At 45.7% G+C, this 18,333-nt stretch overlaps 1 protein-coding gene across 11 annotated transcripts in view; it reads right to left on the bottom strand.

The window, feature by feature from the left end:
* KAT7 (lysine acetyltransferase 7) overlaps positions 1 to 18,094 on the bottom strand; it is a 39,376-nt gene extending 21,282 nt beyond the window's left edge. For 4 of the 11 annotated variants that reach the window (XM_083147350.1, XM_083147352.1, XM_083147360.1 and 1 more), the window contains exons 1-2: positions 17,938 to 18,094; positions 5,441 to 5,588 (exon numbers count right to left, since the gene is read on the bottom strand). In XM_083147350.1, the coding sequence (XP_083003476.1) occupies positions 5,441 to 5,588; positions 17,938 to 17,952 (163 nt within the window). In that variant the 5' untranslated portion in view covers positions 17,953 to 18,094. The other 7 variants (XM_083147356.1, XM_083147354.1, XM_083147353.1 and 4 more) reach the window with 7 other exon arrangements.
* Between the last annotated feature and the right edge of the window lie 239 nt (positions 18,095 to 18,333).

Below are 18,333 nucleotides of genomic sequence, written 5' to 3'. Positions count from 1 at the left end.
ATTTTTTTCTCAATCCACCTCCGATGTTTGGTATAACGTGTAATGGGCATTACAGCATGTGGTATAATATGTAATAGGTATTATGGTGTGTGGCATAACGTGTAATGGCCATTATGACATGTGGTATTACAGTTTAAATTGTTGGTGTGCGTGGTCCTTATTTTTAGTTTGTCTGGCTCCTAAACTTTCATCCTGGCTCCTAGATTTTAAAAAAAAGTTGTCGAGCCCTGACACTGTGTTGATCTGACACAGACTTTCACTCTACTACCCCCATTTACCCTCCCGAATAGTTCCCTTTAGAAGCATTTCAATTGCAACCTGCAGGGCTTATGACACACACACTAGAGCGTGTGCTGCAAACAGTGTGACGGCACATCTATCTCTCTCACCATTAAGCCTCCCAGTGTCCTGTCTAGAGTAGCTTCAGTCAAACTAGGGGCCTAATTCAGCATATAACAGGAATCATAATATGTTGTTCGATTATGGAATGACTGTGTGTTCGCAACAGTCGCACACCTGCAATTATGAATAAATATTCGTAAGCATAAAATTTGCAGTTTGATTGACAGGAAGCCAGTGGGTACTTGTTTAGTTTCACAGCGGCAGCATGGCCACGCGCTACTTCCGGGTTCGGCATTCGCCAAACTTTCTAAAATAAACTCCATGCCAACGTGGATAGTTCAAACCGCCACTATCCACATTGGCATGGAGTTGATTTCAGATAGTGTGGCGAGCGTAGCGAGCCACGCAAGGGGACTCAGACACGCGGCCATACTGCCACTGTGAAACTAAACAAGTACCAGCCAGTGTTTAGGGGTGGAAACATGACGTTTTCTGGGTGCGTTTGAGAAAACGAAGCAGTGCAAATGCGTTTTCTGGGTGTGTCTTGGGCGTCAGCGATGACCACTTACAGCCTGGTTTTTGAGCAGATTAGCGGAAGCACTAGACTGGCGCAAACGGGGGGAAAAACTGTTCGATGGTTTAGTCAAGAATGGATCGATATTTGCTATGAGTTTGCAATTTTGCAAGGGTCAATTAATTCTTACTGTCTGGGCAGTGGCTTTCTGCTCACAGTCCACTGCAAACTCTCATATTAGTGATCCATGCTAAATTAGGCCATAGTGTGTATCCACTGTACATTCCAGTCCTGGAACCCAAATTTGTCAAGATCAGTGCCTGAACACTATAACAAGAGGAACATCCATTGTGGAAACCACACCATTGCTAATGTTGCCCCCTGTTCCAAAGCCTGTTTTAGCATGTATTTATTTTTATGCTTTTAAACTATCTGTCAAATACACAAATTGGCTGCTTTGACAAACTGTGCATTATATCATCTATCTTTACACAAAACAAACCTTTATTGGCTTGCTAAAAGACTGTTCATTTAACTTTAAGATAATGGATCAACGCAGTACGGTACTTGTTTCCTAGCACAGCACCCACGATTTTAATCTTATTACATCGTTTTGATCAATACGATGATTTAATTGTACATGCACCCTGATGGGTGATTAGTATGTTATATGCACCCCCATTGTTAACGCCACCGCCACTATTAACGCCAACCCGAAGCGTGGCGGTACGCGTCCTCCAACCTTTTCATACCCCCACTATCCACGTCGGCGTGGAGTTGATTTTATATAGTGTGGCGAGCACAGCGAGCCACCGACCCTGAAGCGCGACGAGGCGGACGCGGATAACTTCACATGTATTCCACGTCCGCTCGCCACGCTTCGGGCTCGGTGGCTCGCCACACTATATAATATTAACTCTGCGCCGACGTGGATAGTGGGGGTATGAAAAGGTCGGAGGATGCGTACTGCCGCCCCTCGCAGGCTCGCTGCGCTCGCCACGCTTAGAGTTGCCATTAATAGTGGCGGTGGCGTTAACAATGGGGGTGCATATAACATCGTATTCACCCATCAGGGTGCATGTACAATGAAATCATCATTTTGATCGCATTGCATGCCATTTTAATGGCATGAAATGCGATTTTAAAATTGTACAGTGCGGCTCTTAGGACCCGAAAATCGGGTCCCATCGCATACCACTAACTAAGGCATGCGATGGTATGCGATGGGCGCCGTGCTAGGAAACAAGTACCCGCAGTCCTAAATTTAAGCAAGTACAATGATCAACAGGTTTATTAAAGAGAGGATGCATGGTTAGAAACAAGGAAATAAGTTCCAGTTCTTTTTTGCTTTTCTGTAATGAAAGGTTTACTATGAAAGCAATGGATGCCTTTGAACATTACTTATGCTCAGCAGTTACACAGGGACAGCCAAGCAGCAAATAAGAGAAGTACATTATTTTCTGATTTGCTGTGAGACTGCACTCATTGATAAATGTTTATGTCAAATAGTGATTGAGATCCCACAGGATCCATAAAAAGATCTAGTACTGTACAATCTGACATACAGGGCAAAACGCTCCTAGGAATGTATCCGTGTTGAATTAATTTAAGATAGCACAAACTGGAAAGGTTTATAATTAACTTAAGTATCAGAGAGCTATTAAGGCCCTAGCTCCCAGGCTGAACTATTGCAGTAAGGAATATAATAACCATTCAAACATGCAAGGGAGATTTATATGGCACACTTAGTAGGTTAATGGTATTTCTAAGAGGTGGAAACAATTATTTGTACACATACAGCCTGAACAGAAATGGTTCAGTTTAGTACAACCATAGGCTCCCACAATACTTTCCTGGAAATATAAAAGTTGGGAGTACTATAGTCATGCTCAATTGCACCATTTATGTGCACTAGAAACAATTCCCACCTACAGCCATGTTTAGTGTTCCCTCTAAGCTTCTTTTGCAGGGTACCGCACCATGCCCATTTTTAAAACCGCAAAATGCACCCTGCCCTTTTTGTGTGGGGCACTGTGCGTCCTTACACTACACCACCACCGCGCTGACATGCCGTTGAGAACTTTCAGTGTGTGCCACCATGTTTAATGGGTATTACGGCGTATGCCATCATGTGTAATGGGCATTATGGTGTTTGGTATAATGTGGAAGTCATTACAGTGTGTGCCATTACAGAATATGTAATGGGCATAGCAAAATATGACAGTGTTTAATGGGCGTAATCCTAATGAAGTGTGCAATTTTTAATATTTTCTGGTTTTGTTTGTTTCTACTCTAAATTTAAATGTAAAAATGTGCCCTCCCGATTGGAAAAAGTGCTTTGGTCATCACCTAGCCCTAAAAAAATGCTAGAGTGAAAACTAAGTTACTATGGTCCTTGTTTCCTAGCACGGCGCCCATCGCATGCCTTAATTAGTGGTATGGGATGGGACCCGATTTTTCCATCGCATACCACTACAATTTTAAAATCGCATTGCATGCCATTAAAATGGCATGCGATGCGATCAAAACGATGATTTCATTGTACAATCAACCTGATGGGTGATTAGTATGTTATATGCACCCACATCGTTAACGCCACCGCCACTATTAACGCCAATCCGAAGCATGGCGAGCGCAGCGAGCCCGTGAGGGCTGCCGGTACGAGTCTTCCAACCTTCTCATACCCCCACTATCCACGTCGGCGTGGAGTTGATTCTATATAGTGTGGCGAGCGCAGCGAGTCCCGCGAGGGGACGCGGAATACATGTGAAGTTATCCACATCCGCTCGCCACGCTTCGGGCTTGGTGGCTCGATGCGCACGCCACAGTATATAAAATCAACTCCATGTCGACGTGGATAGTAAGGGTATGAAAAGGTTGGAGGACGCGTACCAGCGCCACCCCTTGCGGGCTCGCTGAGCTCGCCATGCTTCGGGTTGGCGTTAACAATGGGGTTGCATATAACATACTAATCACCCATCAGGTTGATTGTACAATGAAATCATCGTTTTGATCGCATGCGATGCGATCAAAACGATGTAATAAGATTAAAATCGTGGGTGCCGTGCTAGGAAACAAGTACCATTACTATTTTAACAGCAACAGAAAGCCCAAAAATAAACGCCACACAAGCAAAGAAAGCATAAATTCACCCAAAAGTCTATGTAAGTGTTAAAAACTGCACAAACATGCTCTCACTGTACTTGTTCCACACTGGAATACACAGCTGTGAATCTGGTGACGTCACTAGATGATATCGCTAACGAATATCGTTGCACTATGCTGTCTGACCAACGGCACCGCCATTACACTATGCCAATTGAATTAGCTCTCACTCTACATAAGTCCCAAATGTTCATGTCTGGGGAATTCAACTGCTTTCTGTGGTGGCCAGTTTTCTCAGTTACTTGTCTGCCAGGGAGGTTTGTGCAATGTAACTGGCAATAAAACTTGAAGCCTGGAAAGAGGTCACAACATTATTGACCCCTGGATGTGCTTTCTTGCTCTAGTAAAAGCCAGGATTTAGAAGTAAACAGAGAACAGACTGATATAGCAAAAGCTATAGAAAGAATAAACATTTGAAGGTACTTGTTTAGTTTCACGGCGGCAGCATGGCCGCCCGCTACTTCCGGGTCTGTGCCCCCTTGAGGGGCTCGGTGACTCACTACACTCCCCACACTCTATTTACAATCAACTCCATGCTAACATGGATAGTGGGGGTATCAACTATGAACGTTGGCATGGAGTTTCTTTTAGAAAGTGTGGCGAGCGCAACCCGGAAATAGCGCGCGCCATGCTGCCGCCGTTAAACTAAACAAGTACCCATTTGAAAGTTAGTAGAAAAAACATTTACTTTTTGTTAAGGTTAAAAGCCTGCTCATTGAAGAAGCTGACAGGATGAGACATAGCCACTAATTAAAATTAATTGCTTTGTCCATGAACAGAACAGAAAAGAAGAAGATTGCTATTTTGATCATGAACAGCGGCGCGCCAGTTAATTCCCTAGGTGCGTCTAACACTTATTCAGCCAAAACTTATGATCTAAGATAATGTATACAGGAACTAATACAATTCATTACATAGAGACAGCATGAAGTAAAATTAAAAAAATACATATCAGCACAAAATCATTTACTCCCACATTGAATCTAATGTTTACACGGTTGAGCTAAAACATTTGCTTGCAAGACAGAAAGATTTATATATTTAGTAACACTGTACGAGATAGCTACTGAAACAGGAAATTACCGTATGTAAAACAAAATACCTTAAGCACTGTTCTGGTCTTTAGGGACAACACACAATTATCTGCTTCATAACGCAACATATTTCTGTAAGCAATGCTAAATAATATACTTTTAAACAGTAAATTATTGTAAGATTTTCATTTTTTAACAAAATGTAAATAACACAAAAAAATGCAACTCCAGACACAGATGTGCAGTTTCCTTAACTACAGATTTTCGCCAGTGCATAAAGCATCACTGCCTATGTACATTACCTACCATTTGATAGAAGGTTGACATTTACATAAAGCTATTAGCAAACATCCTACCAGGCATACGCTGTTAGAAATGATCTTACCTTGTGAGCTCTGGCTAAGTCTTGCTGTGGAACGAGTGATGCGTGCAGGGCCCCTGGAGTTTCCATTACTTTCAGAACTGTCTGTGTGCTCCATATCTGTAGAGAAATCTGAATCTTCTGTCCCATCCGAACTGCTTCCAGCATTCCTCTATGGAATATGCTGCAATTAGGACAGCCCGTGCCATTCACACTGTTCATATTGAAGAGAATGTAAACCCATTTCTCCCTAGCCACAGTCCTGAGGACCAAATTTTTTTTATCGCATTTAGAAAACCAGGCACAGCTAGCGAAGGGAGTTAAATCAAATGAAAGGGCGACTTCATTCCAAAAATGTGCCTAAATATTTAGCTGGAACTGGAAAAATGCCATACAATGGATTTCAGCCTGTTTTTCTGACACACATCATGGCTTATAATTGACTCGTGGTAAAGACTATCCTTAGCAACAATTGTAACTATAAAAAGTACCACATCAATGGTTTTCATAGATAACAATGTTTATAAGGGAGGTCACTTTTCATCTACCTGTCAAACTGCAGAAACTGTATGCCAGTGCAATTGCTTGTTGGATAAAAGGCAAGTCATCTATTATTCCTGGTCCCCTATACTTACAGAAAGGGAAGTAAGAGGAGACAGGAAAGGGATTAATGCCATATATTGCAAGAAACAGAACCATTATGAATGAAAATTATATATATTATATATACACACACACACACACACACACACACACACAGGTTGAGTATCCCTTATCCAAAATGCCCGGGATCAGAAGAAATTTGGAGAATGGATTATTCTGTATTTCAGATTTTTTTTTCAATGATGTATCTTGCCTTTATGTTCTACAAACACATGAAAACAAGGTTTCAAAACATGAAACAAAGTTTGTGTACTATCTCAGGTACTGACATTGAATAGCAAGCAATCATTTTCTTGCACACATTTAGTGCCAGTTACAGATCATGTCCTCAGTAGTGCGGTTACAGATGTCCCCAGTAGTGCCAGTTACATATCATGTCCTCAGTAGTGCCAGTTACATATCATATTTTTTTTTTTTACACTTTATGAAATGTATGGTTTTTGGAAATATTTGGAAAACTAATATTTGGATAAGGGATACTCAACCTGTATATAGCGATATACCCTTTTTCAACTTCTCTATATGCAAATAAAAAATGAAATGCATATCCTATTTTGGGTTTTATTTTACAATTTAAAAAAAAACAAAAAAACAATTCCATTAAGTTGCAGAATACACCCTATAATGTTTGCAGTCTTGAGATCATAGATTTCTATGCAAGAAATGGTTAGGCTTGTTATACAGGCACGATGTTGACAATGTGTCAGAAGTATGATGTTGAGCAAAGCATGCCGACATGGTACTGTTAGTTAAACCATTGTAACAAATTCGGTATGAAATCCCGACAGGGTGGAAATCCCGAATGGGTCATAATCCCGACATATAGAATATACAGGTGAAACAGTCAACATGAGTTACCGTCGACAGGTCGACATGTTTTTTTACCCAATTGTCGACATAGACACAGTTGGAAGTGAACCGCAGCCCCTCGCTTCGCTCGCAATGCTTCGGGCACGGTGCCTCGCTGTGCTCGGCACACTATTTTATTCTCCCACCACACCCTAGTGGATGGCAGGGCATGAAATACCGCCTGTCGGGTCAAAAAACAGTGAAAAAAACCATGTCGACCTTGCGACCTGTCGACGGAAAGTCATGTTGACTGTTTCACCTGTACATTCTATATGTCGGTATTTTGACCCTGTCGGGATTTTAAATGTCGGGATTTTATCCTTGTCGGGATTTTAAACATCGGGATTGTGACTGCATCCCATTGTAACGGTGATGGCAGTATTAGGTTAAACAAAGATGCTTTATAAAAACACAATCCAGTTAACTGTACGCAGAAGAAAAAAAGATGTCTAGATAGGACACATCAAATTTATGCTGCACTTAACCATATTCCAAATGTAGAAAACTACAATCACTGTTCCTGTTTAAATATATATTCTCCAATTGCTTATGTTTTCATACACAGTCAAACAACATATTGGGTGAATTTAATTCAAAGTGTTAATAGCACCGGGAAGGAGATCCCAGAGCTATTCAATTATCCTTACCCTAGTCTGAAGATGCTAGTTCTCGCTCCTAACCTGAGTGTTATGTCACAAGAACCATCATGTTCCGACTTAAGTGCCTGCCCCAATGCTGAATGCACTATGGTAAAGGCAAAGCAAAAAGCATTGCGGAACAAGTTTAGTTTAAATTTCTTCTTGCACATTGGGGGGAAGGGGGGGGGAGAAATTAGGGGATTTATCGCAGTCATTTGAATAGACCTCCTTTCCGGAGTGGTTAACATCATTTGAATTAAAGTGATCCCATTGATTGCTCACAAAAACAGGCCCTAGCTTGAATGTGTGTGGTAGTGATTGTAGACTGCAAACTCCAAAGGAGAAAAAGAGAGAAAAAGAAAATAAGGAATTTGGTACTTACCGGTAATTCCCTTTCTCCGAAGCAGCAGGGGACACTGCAGTATTCACGTGTGGGATAGAGTGGGTGCATTGGTGGAGTCGGCACTTTAAGTGAAAATTTGAATGTGGCTGGCTCCTCCCCCCTCTATTCCCACCCGGACCCCAGTCTTAGAAAAACCGTGTCCGAGAGAGTTAGAGGTAGACCACCGAAGGAACCTACTTACAACAAAACCAACATTAATGACAACAATCATTCGATTCACAACACATAAATCTGTCAACAGACTTAAATTTAACAAGCCCGCTAAAAACTGAAATCAAACAGGACTGCTGAACAGCTACGGCAGGAAAAAAACAAAACCCAAACTCAGCGCTGGGAGGGCGTGCAGTGTCCCCTGCTGCTTCGGAGAAAGGGAATTACCGGTAAGTACCAAATTCCTTATTTCTCCTACCAGCAGCAGGGGACACTGCAGTATTCACGTGTGGGATAATACCAAAGCACTACACCCGGGAGGGCGAGCGCTGAGGATCCTGCAAAACAGCTCTGCCAAAAGATGACTCCTCTCTGGCAAACCTGTCAAATCTGTAAAACTTCGCAAAGGTGTTGGAGCCCACCCAGGTGGCAGCTCTGCAAACCTGCGAAATAGATACCCCTCGGGCTGCCGCCCACGAGGTGCTGACCGATCTAGTAGAGTGTGCAGAAATGCGTGACGGAACCTGCATACGAGCCCTCGCGTACGCCTCCTTAATAGTCAAGCACAACCACCTGGCCAAAGATTGTTTAGATGCCGGCCATCCCTTCCTTTCTGCACCATAGAGAACAAACAAACTCTCAGTCTTCCTAAAAGACGCCGTTCTGTCCACATAGACACGTAACGCCCTTACCACGTCCAATGACTCCGCGGAGCCTGACAGAACCGGGACCACAATCGGCTGATTCACATGGAACCTTGAGACCACCTTCGGAAGGAAATTAGGTTTAGTCCTAAGTTCTGCTCGGTCTCTATGAAAAACCAGAAACGGAGGGTGACAAAGCAACGCCCCCAGTTCTGAAACCCTCCTGGCCGAAGCAAGGGCCAGAAGCATAACCGTCTTCAAAGATAAATACTTGAGATCCGCTCCCTCGAGAGGCTCAAATAAGTCAGACTTCAGGAACTTCAAGATCAAATTCAGGTCCCAAGGCTCAAACGGTGGAATGAAAGGGGACTGCAGCCGCAGGACCCCCTTCAAAAAGGTCTGCACTTCTGGAATAAGTGCCAATTTACGGTTAAAGAAAATCGATAATGCCGAAACCTGGACCTTAAGAGAGCTCCAACGCAGCCCCCTGTCCAAACCCGACTGGAGGAACTCCAAAAACCGAGAAAGTCGAAAGACCGCTCTTTCCACCTTCTTCTGTTGGCACCATGCCACATAAGCCCTCCAGATCCTGTGATAATGTGCAGAGGTGACCTCCTTCCTAGCCTTTAGCATGGTGGGAACCACCGACGCCGGGATTCCCCTCCTTTTTAACAGGTCGGCCTCAATAGCCACGCCGTCAAACGCAGCTGCATCAAGCCTGGGTAGGCGAATGGTCCTTGCTGCAACAGATCTTCCCTGAGAGGTAGACGCCACGGAACGTCTGCCTGTAGACCCTTCAGATCCGAGTACCAGGCCCGTCTCGGCCAATCTGGAGCTATCATTATTACAGACGCTGATCCCTTTTTTATCTGCTTGAGAACCCTCGGTATCAAAGGAAACGGGGGAAAAACATAGATCAGCTCGAAATCCCAAGGGATTGATAAGGCGTCCACCGCCACCGCTGCTGGATCCCTCGACCTGGCACAGTAGAGGGGAAGTCTGTGATTCAGCCTGGATGCCATCATGTCCATCTGGGGAGTGCCCCATCTCCGAGTTATCATATCGAAAACCTCCGGATTCAAGGCCCATTCTCCTGGGTGAAAATCCTGGCGACTGAGATAGTCCGCCTGCCAGTTCTCCACCCCCGGAATGAACACTGCTGAGAAATTGAGGGCAAAGGCCTCCGCCCATTCTAGAATTGGCCGAACCTCCTTCATTGCTGCCCTGCTCTTGGTTCCCCCCTGGCGGTTTATATATGCGACAGCCGTCGCATTGTCCGATTGTACCATAATCGAACGGCCCCTGATCAAGCCGTGGGCCTGGAACAACGCCAGTCTGATGGCCCTGAGCTCCAACACATTTATGGACAACTTCGCCTCTTGCATGGACCACCTTCCTTGAAAGGTATGGTTTAGGGTCACCGCCCCCCAACCTGTCAAGCTGGCATCCGTCGATAGAATGGTCCAGTCGCAGGGCTTGAAACTGCGGCCCCTCAACAGATGTTGAGTGGACAGCCACCAATTTAGAGACAGCCGTGCTTCCCTGGACAAAAGAATCTTCTTGTGGATCTGCAAATGGGACCCTGACCACTGGGACAGAAGGTTTCCCTGGAAAGTTCTGGTATGAAACCGACCATAGGGTAGAGCCTCGAACGCGGCCACCATCATGCCCAGTAAACGAGTGCAAACGTGAGCCGACACTCTGCGAGTAGCGAGGACCTGACGAACCATCCTTTGTATGGCTGTGATCTTTTCCATGGGAAGCGAAACAGTCTCGTTCTCTGTATCCAAGATGAGTCCCAGGAACTTTAATCTTTTGGACGGAGTTAAATGTGATTTCCTGAAATTTAGGACCCAACCAAGATCTGTCAAGAATCTGCATGTGACCAAAGCATCCTCGACCAACTTTTCCCGGCTTGTAGCCTTGATCAACAAGTCGTCTAAGTACGGGATAATTGTAATACCCCTGAGTCTGAGAGCTGCAACCATGCACGCCATAATCTTGGTAAACACTCTGGGCGCCGATGACAGGCCAAACGGCAGAGCCCTGAATTGGCAGTGGCAATCGTTTATTGCGAACCTCAAAAACCTCTGGTGCGGGACCCATATGGGAACGTGCAGATATGCGTCCTTTATATCTAGCGACATCAAAAATTCTCCGCCCTCCAGGGACGCCACTACTGACCGAATGGACTCCATCTTGAATCTCTGATAGCAAATGTACAGATTTAGATCTTTTAAATTCAAAATTGGTCGCACCGAGCCGTCCGGCTTGGGCACCACAAAAACGCTTGAGTAGAAACCCCTTCCCTGCTCGTGAGCCGGAACTGGAATAACTACTCCTGAATCCAGAAGACCTTGAACTGCTCCAAAAAGAGCCTGTTTTGTTTCCTCGAGTTTGGGAAGGCCAATTGGAAAGAATCTTGACGGGGGGAGAGAAGCGAACTGCAGCTTGTATCCTTGCGATATTATGTCCAATACCCACGCATCTCTGCAATGGGTCTTCCACATTTCGACAAACAGCAGCAGACGCGCACCCACAGTGGGACTCCCCACGTGAGCTGCGAGCCCGTCATGCCACTGGCTTGTCCGTGGGCTTGGGATCCTGTCTTCTAACAGCGGCAGAGGCGGCTGGAGCAACTCTTGCCCCTCTACCCCTGCGCCCTCTGAAAGAGGAAAAACCTCCTCTGGATCTACCTCGACCACTGGAGGAACCACGAAAGGCCCGAAAGGAAGGCCCCATGAACTGCCTCTTTGGAGCCGGAGCAGAGGATGGTAAAAAAGCTGATTTACCCCCTGTGGCCTGAGATATGAGCTTATCCAGCTCAGACCCGAACAACGTCTCCCCTGCAAACGGCAACGCTTCCACTGCTTTCTTGGTCTCCGCTTCTGCTTGCCAAGACCTCAACCAAACTGTACGCCTGGCCACCACAGCTGAGGCAGAAACTCTAGCACCTAGAGACGCCACATCCGAAGATGCCTCTCCGATATACGTCGATGCATCCTTGATGCACTCCGCCAAGGATAACAAATCCTCCCTAGGAGAGTCCTGCTCCAGACCTGAGATAAGCTGAGTAGACCACACCTCCATGGCCCTAGCCACCCAGGCGGAGGCCATCGCCGGTCTCAGTAATACCCCCGCAGTAGTGAAAATAGTTTTTAAAGTAGTGTCCAACCTGCGATCCGGAGCCTCCTTAAGGGAAACCGCCCCTGGAACCGGAAGCGTGGTCTTCTTAGAGAGCCTAGACAGAGAAACATCAGGAGACGGGGGAATCTCCCACCTTCCCCTGGACTCTGGATTAAACGGATACAACGACTTAATCCGAGAAGAAATCTGAAATTTCTTGTCTGGAACTTTCCAAATATCAAGCAACGGGTTGTCCAGCTCCGCAGAATCTGGAAAATACAGAGGCTTCTTTTGAGTCCGTCCAAAGATAGACACCTGGGGAGGGACTTGTGTCTCCTCTAAATTAAGGGTAGTTCTAACAGCCCTAATGAGACCATCCACTCCCTGAGCCTCCTCTTCATCAAGATCAGTCTCTGGAGGGTCCTGAGTTGCAAGCACCTCCCCCTCCTCAAGAAATTCAAAACCTTCATCCTCATCCTCATCCTGAGGCAAATATAAAGCAGCCGGCGCCTTTCTCTTAACCACGGCTGGCGAAGGGATCTTTTTCTGCACAGATTCCGCTAAGGACTGCGACAGAGAATCTACTGAATTGATAAGCGTCTTTGCCCAACTTGGTTCAGACGAAGCAAGCCTAGTGAGCTGAGATTGTAACAACTCCCTATCCTTTCTAGACGCCATCAATTCAGCAGTCAAACCTGCTAATACATTTTGAAAAGGATCCACAGCAATCTGCGGAGGCTGAGGGGACAAAACAGGAGCAGAAGATTTTGCCACAGCATAACACTGCTCACAGAGAGAAACACCCTTCACATGCTGGGTGTATTGCCCCTTGCAGGTTTTACAAGAATACAATTTAACTGCAGCCTTGGAAGAAGTTTTTCCAGCCATAACTGCCCACAGTCCTATAATGTATACCAAATAGTAACAAATTAGGACACTCAAACACACCCACACACCAGTTCAAACAGACACAAGATAGCCCTGAATACCAATTTGCAGCCCAGGGCCCGGGTGTCCACAGGGAGGGAGCAGCCACAACCCTCCCGATATGTGTGTGTGTGTTAAACAACCCTTCCACTACTTACAGTACCCCTGTAGCGTAGGAAGGTAGCGCTCAGTAGCCTCGCAGGAACCAGAGGACCGGGTCTGCAGACTCTCCTCCTTGCAGCCGCACCGCTCACCCGCACGCCGACAGCAATGGCGACTGTGCAGAGAAGTTCCTCCCACAAGCCACTCGCGTCTTCAGCGCGCTGCCGGCGGGGAGCGGTGACGTCATCGCACACGAAAACCCGGCGCGAGCTGCTCAGCCAGCGCGCCAACCTGGCCGCCCCCTCTCCCGGCGCCTAGCGCCTCCAACACCGCTCTGGAACGGGGGGAACTGCCGTGGACCCGTAACGCAAGCCGCAAGCAGCTGCGGCGGGTCCCCGGAGCCGACGCTCCGGTGGCTGAGAACTGGAGGAACACTGCAAGCAGTGTCGACCAGCCTCTCCAGAGCTCCTACTCGACACAGGCAGACCCTATCCGCGGTGCTGCCTGTGCTACACACAAACTTGTAAAAAAACAAAAATAAAATAAACAAAAGCCTAGTCTCCTCAGGAGACAGTGCCTGGAGTACCGACTCCTCCGGCACTTTTTCTAAGACTGGGGTCCGGGTGGGAATAGAGGGGGGAGGAGCCAGCCACATTCAAATTTTCACTTAAAGTGCCGACTCCACCAATGCACCCACTCTATCCCACACGTGAATACTGCAGTGTCCCCTGCTGCTGGTAGGAGAAAAGAGAGAGAGAAAGAGAAAGAGAGAAAGAGAAAGAAAGAGAAAGAAAGAGAAAGAAAGAGAAAGAAAGAGAAAGAAAGAGAAAGAGAGAGAGAGAATTTGCGAATGAACCAGAAACAGGCCCGGTGCGTACTCTGCTTTAGTTTCAGGCCCACTATACAATTTTAGTGAACAACATGTATGATAATGATATTGTTAACAATATCATCATGCATATCGTTCAGTGTGTACCCAGTACATCTTTACCCATGTGAGTTCCCGCGTTAACAATATTCCCAACTGTCTGAACATACAGTATAATCTGATGATATTGACAGTAATTGCATGTTCGACAGGGGTCCTGGTGATGGCACTGAACAATATAGTTAACAATATCATTCAGTGTTTACAAAGGTGTTGTTCATTCACACCACCGAAGATATCGTTAGATTCATATCACACAGTGTGTACAGATGTCAGGTAGGCACAATAGGGGTTATTTAGTAAGGCTCTCAAAAACAAAATCATTCTCTAATAAGGAAAACCATGTGCACTGCAGGTGGGTCTTATGTAACATGTGCAGAGAGCGTTAGATTTGGGTGGGGTGTGTTGAAACCGAAATATAATTTGACTATAAAAATAATACAGCTAGTATTTACACTTAACTGAAACTGAGTTCTAGCACACCTCACCCAAATCTAACTCTCTGCACAAGATTGTGCTTTTGAGATCCATATTGAAAAATGCCAAATATACTTAATAAATTAAGTAAATACATACAATTTATGTTTGCCAAATTTAAATGCTTATACTCCAGGACGTCATGATTTAATAAAATTTGGGAACCACTGGGTTACAAAATATAATCAGTAAATTATACATCTACTGTAAAATGTTGTGCTTATGTTCCCACAGCTTCCCTGTGCCAATAAACTTCCAGCATGTACACAATCTTAATTTAGCATGCAGGGAAATGCTACACATGTGTCCCAAAGCTGTATAATATACCTACTATTCAGTGGCAGTATGCCAACCACTCCACGTCACCTTGCCATTGTTTTCTGATCTTCTTTTGTAGCTATCAAGGACAGAAACGCATTCTGTCTTCCTAATATTTGCAAAACACTTACTAGCTAAAGGGCCATTTTTTAACATGTGCTATGACACTGTATACGAACATCTATAGCTGTGTATCTTGCGTTTTCAACATGAAGTTCTAGTACTCTCATAGGTTTTCATAACAAAAATAACATCAGTTCTAATACAAAGAGCTGAGCTGAATCATCAAGTAGAAATTTCCTTTATGCCCCTACATAATGTGGAATGACCATAAACTACACTTCATGTGCAAATGACAAACCACTTTAACTTTACATGAAAGGGTCATTACAAGAAAATTGACCAATTTTCAAGATTGTCCCGATCGGTTTCCACATGTTCCCAAATCTGAACGACAATTGAACCCAGCCCCACTTTGAATGCCATAGTTTTGCTTTCCCAAAGATAGTCTCCCAGATATGCCAACCTTCATATACAAGTTTTATCAAAACTGGAGATGGTCAGATGAGAACACCTAGTCCACTTGACTTTGGAATGACTCAAATACTTTATTGGTATAAATCCATAACTAGTCATTATTGGGTACTCGGATTATAAAATTTTATCAGGATGGCTACCTACATATCTCAAATTGGTGACAAACATGGAACAGTGTAAAAAACGCAGGGTTAGATTTATTAAGCTCAGTGAAGTGATAAGGTGTCTGGTTTTTATCACTGGCCAATCAGCTCCTACCTGTCATTTTTCAAACCAAGCCTGTAACTTCACAGGTAGGAGCTGATTGGCCGGTGATAAAAACCGGACACCTTATCACTTCACCGAGCTTAATAAATCTGCCCCTCAATTCACACTGGATCCCAACACTTTCCCCACCACTCCCCTAAATTGATCTTTTGAATGTTTCATGTACCTGCTTACCACTGTGAATGCAATATACCAGCGAATCACCTGTCTAGATTTCCAAATTGGGACTATGCTGCCTAAAAGCTGGAGAGTTGAATGTGTCTGCAGTAGAGGTCTTTTATACCACTTTTACACCAAAACTGCCGGGTCGCACCTGGGTTTTTGGACCCGGATGCGACCCAGCAATTGTTCCCTTATACACCCGCGTCCCCCGGCATTATGCCGGGAAACCCACCGACTGTCACCCCTGCAACGCCGACCGACGCTCTGGGGGCAAGCCCAGCACCCTGGTAAGCTGCTGGGCTGCCCCCAGCCTCCGTCCATGAGGTGAATAGATATCGCACACAGGCATCCATTCACCTCTGATGCTGTCTGCATAGTACCGCAGACAGCAGCGGAGGCTGTACGCAGCCCCTGTCCAACCTCCGTACTGACCTCAGGCGCTGCGGTCCGGAGGTTGGGGCTCCCTGATTGGAGGAAATGGGTCCCTGGGTCGGATGACCCGAGTTACCCATTTACACGGTCCCTGACTCCGGGGAAGCCCCGTGTCTGACCCTGAACATTTGCCGGGTCGGACACGGGTAACAGGACCCGGCTTTTTTTTTTTTTTCCCTTTTACACCAAGCCCCGGGCCGGACTAGAGCGGCAATAATCCGGGTTGCGGCTCTGGTGTAAAAGGGGTATAATACACCTTTCACAAAATAATCAGGGTTGTTACAGACCTGGTTCACCTAGCATACCTGCATTTCAACCAGGGATAAAATCAGAGTTAAACACGGGTCAGACCCAGGTCAATGTGCAGTGAGAAAGGATCTGACCAGGGTTATTTATCCCAGCAACAGAGCGCTGAATGGCTTTTCCTGTATCTCACTTGCTGATGTCAGCAGCCAGAGTCCTGGACACATAGGCAGTACAAAGCAGACAGTAATAAGAGAGCAGCATTTTACAAGCCAAATACTGCACCCTCCTCTTGAACTAGCTATACAGTGAGCTACAAAATGTCAGAAGCTGAAATAACATCTCTCTGGCGGAATAAAATAGCAGTACAGTAGAACAATCATGAAAGCAGAGCTACACACAAGCTCAGTCAGCCCTAATTGCTGCAATGCTATGAGCAGTCCCCAACCCTATCCTTTTGACACTTCATCTTTGTGAGCCAGAAAAAGTAAATTGTAGATGTAAAACATAGCATTTACATGGATGACCAGGATGCAGTATGAAAGGTGCCAACCCGGGTCATAAGTAGTTCAAATTCCTAGGTCAGACAGCTTTCAACGTAAAATCAGTATACGGCACTTTGAGGGATTTTACCAAGCAATTTGCTTATTTTAAAAAGGACGAATCACTTAATTTGTTGGGAATAAACATCTATTTTTTTTTTTGCAGTCAAGGAGTGACATCTTGCCACCAGAAACAGCACACATTACAAAATAACCAGATTTGTTTCTGTACAGGATATCTACAGGTATACCCAATATAGTCATTGAAAATTGATTTAAAAAGAAAAATAGCTTTTCATAACAAACATTTATCCATGTATAGTGTTTGGACGCCACTGCTATACCGTGGGTAGATGAATATATCACCATATACACTTATGTATTGGTAATATACCATAAACTCCTCTATAGCAAGGGGTTACACGTTCAATACACAAGGCTACAAAAAGTGTGCTGCTATGGTCGTTAACAATGAGAGAAGTTTGATATATACTGTAAATATCTAATCTTCCAATGGGACGCACAATATGGGTGTCATGCAGAAGTGTGACGTTATATTGTTAAAAATTCCCAGTTTGTTATGGCCACGCCCGTGCATGCTGCTTACTGGCTCATCAGCCAAATGAAGGCAGCAAGTACCCAATAAGGCTTCAATGGGGTGTGTCAGTCCGCAGACACTCAGGGACGCTGACCTATAGCAAGGAGAAATGATGAGACAGCCAATCAGGTAGCAGGACAGACAGGACACGCTGTTATTGGCGCCGCGGTGTATCAATAAGATCAACGCCACACGCGAGGCGCCAGAGCTGACTGACAAGATAACCGACCAATCCCCGCCAGCGTCATTACACGTCAGCCTATTAAAACGCTCCTATGTAATGCAGGAGCCAATGGGTGCAGATCAGTAGTTAACCGATACAGGCCTTGTTTTGACTGCGTTCTTAGGTCGTCTGCCGCTCTTGCGCACTATGTTGATGTCCCCTACCATAGCTGATCCTAGCCGGAGTCCCCGGGTCTACATTTTCTCTCGTAGTTCTGCATTTAGGCAATGGGGCGCGTTTCCCTGCACACATCCTCCTATGGCGACTCTTTCGTACGCGACCCTCCAGTTACCTTCCTCCGGGGCATCGCTCGAACCTCCCTCCTCGCTGTTACCCTGGCCCCCCGGATGCGCGGTTAGGTGAGCACAGCACAGGAATCCGTCCGGCGCCGTCTCCGGGTAACGGGAGAATCTCGCGCATGCGCAACCACGCCCACCCACTCACGTGACCCCGCCCCTCCTGCGGCTCTAATTCGCGCGCTTGCTGCTTGGCAGTCGCCGCCGCCCCGCCTGCATCGAGTCAACACTGTGCTGTAGCTCCGTAAGAGCACTCTGACAGCATTGACCGCACAGTCCCTGTCAGCAGAGCCCGGGCACGGCGACCCGTGTGTCCCTCCCCCCGGCCCTGAGACACCGCGCCGCCGCCCAGCACTGCAAATATCACTTGCAGCTGCCCGTCTCTTCCAGCT

The sequence above is a fragment of the Crinia signifera genome, chromosome 6 (assembly GCF_055691185.1).
Source record: "Crinia signifera chromosome 6, ASM5569118v1, whole genome shotgun sequence".
NCBI classification, from domain to species: domain Eukaryota; kingdom Metazoa; phylum Chordata; class Amphibia; order Anura; family Myobatrachidae; genus Crinia; species Crinia signifera.
Note: the sequence above shows the minus strand (reverse complement) of the source record. Positions and strands in the feature narration are given on the sequence as shown.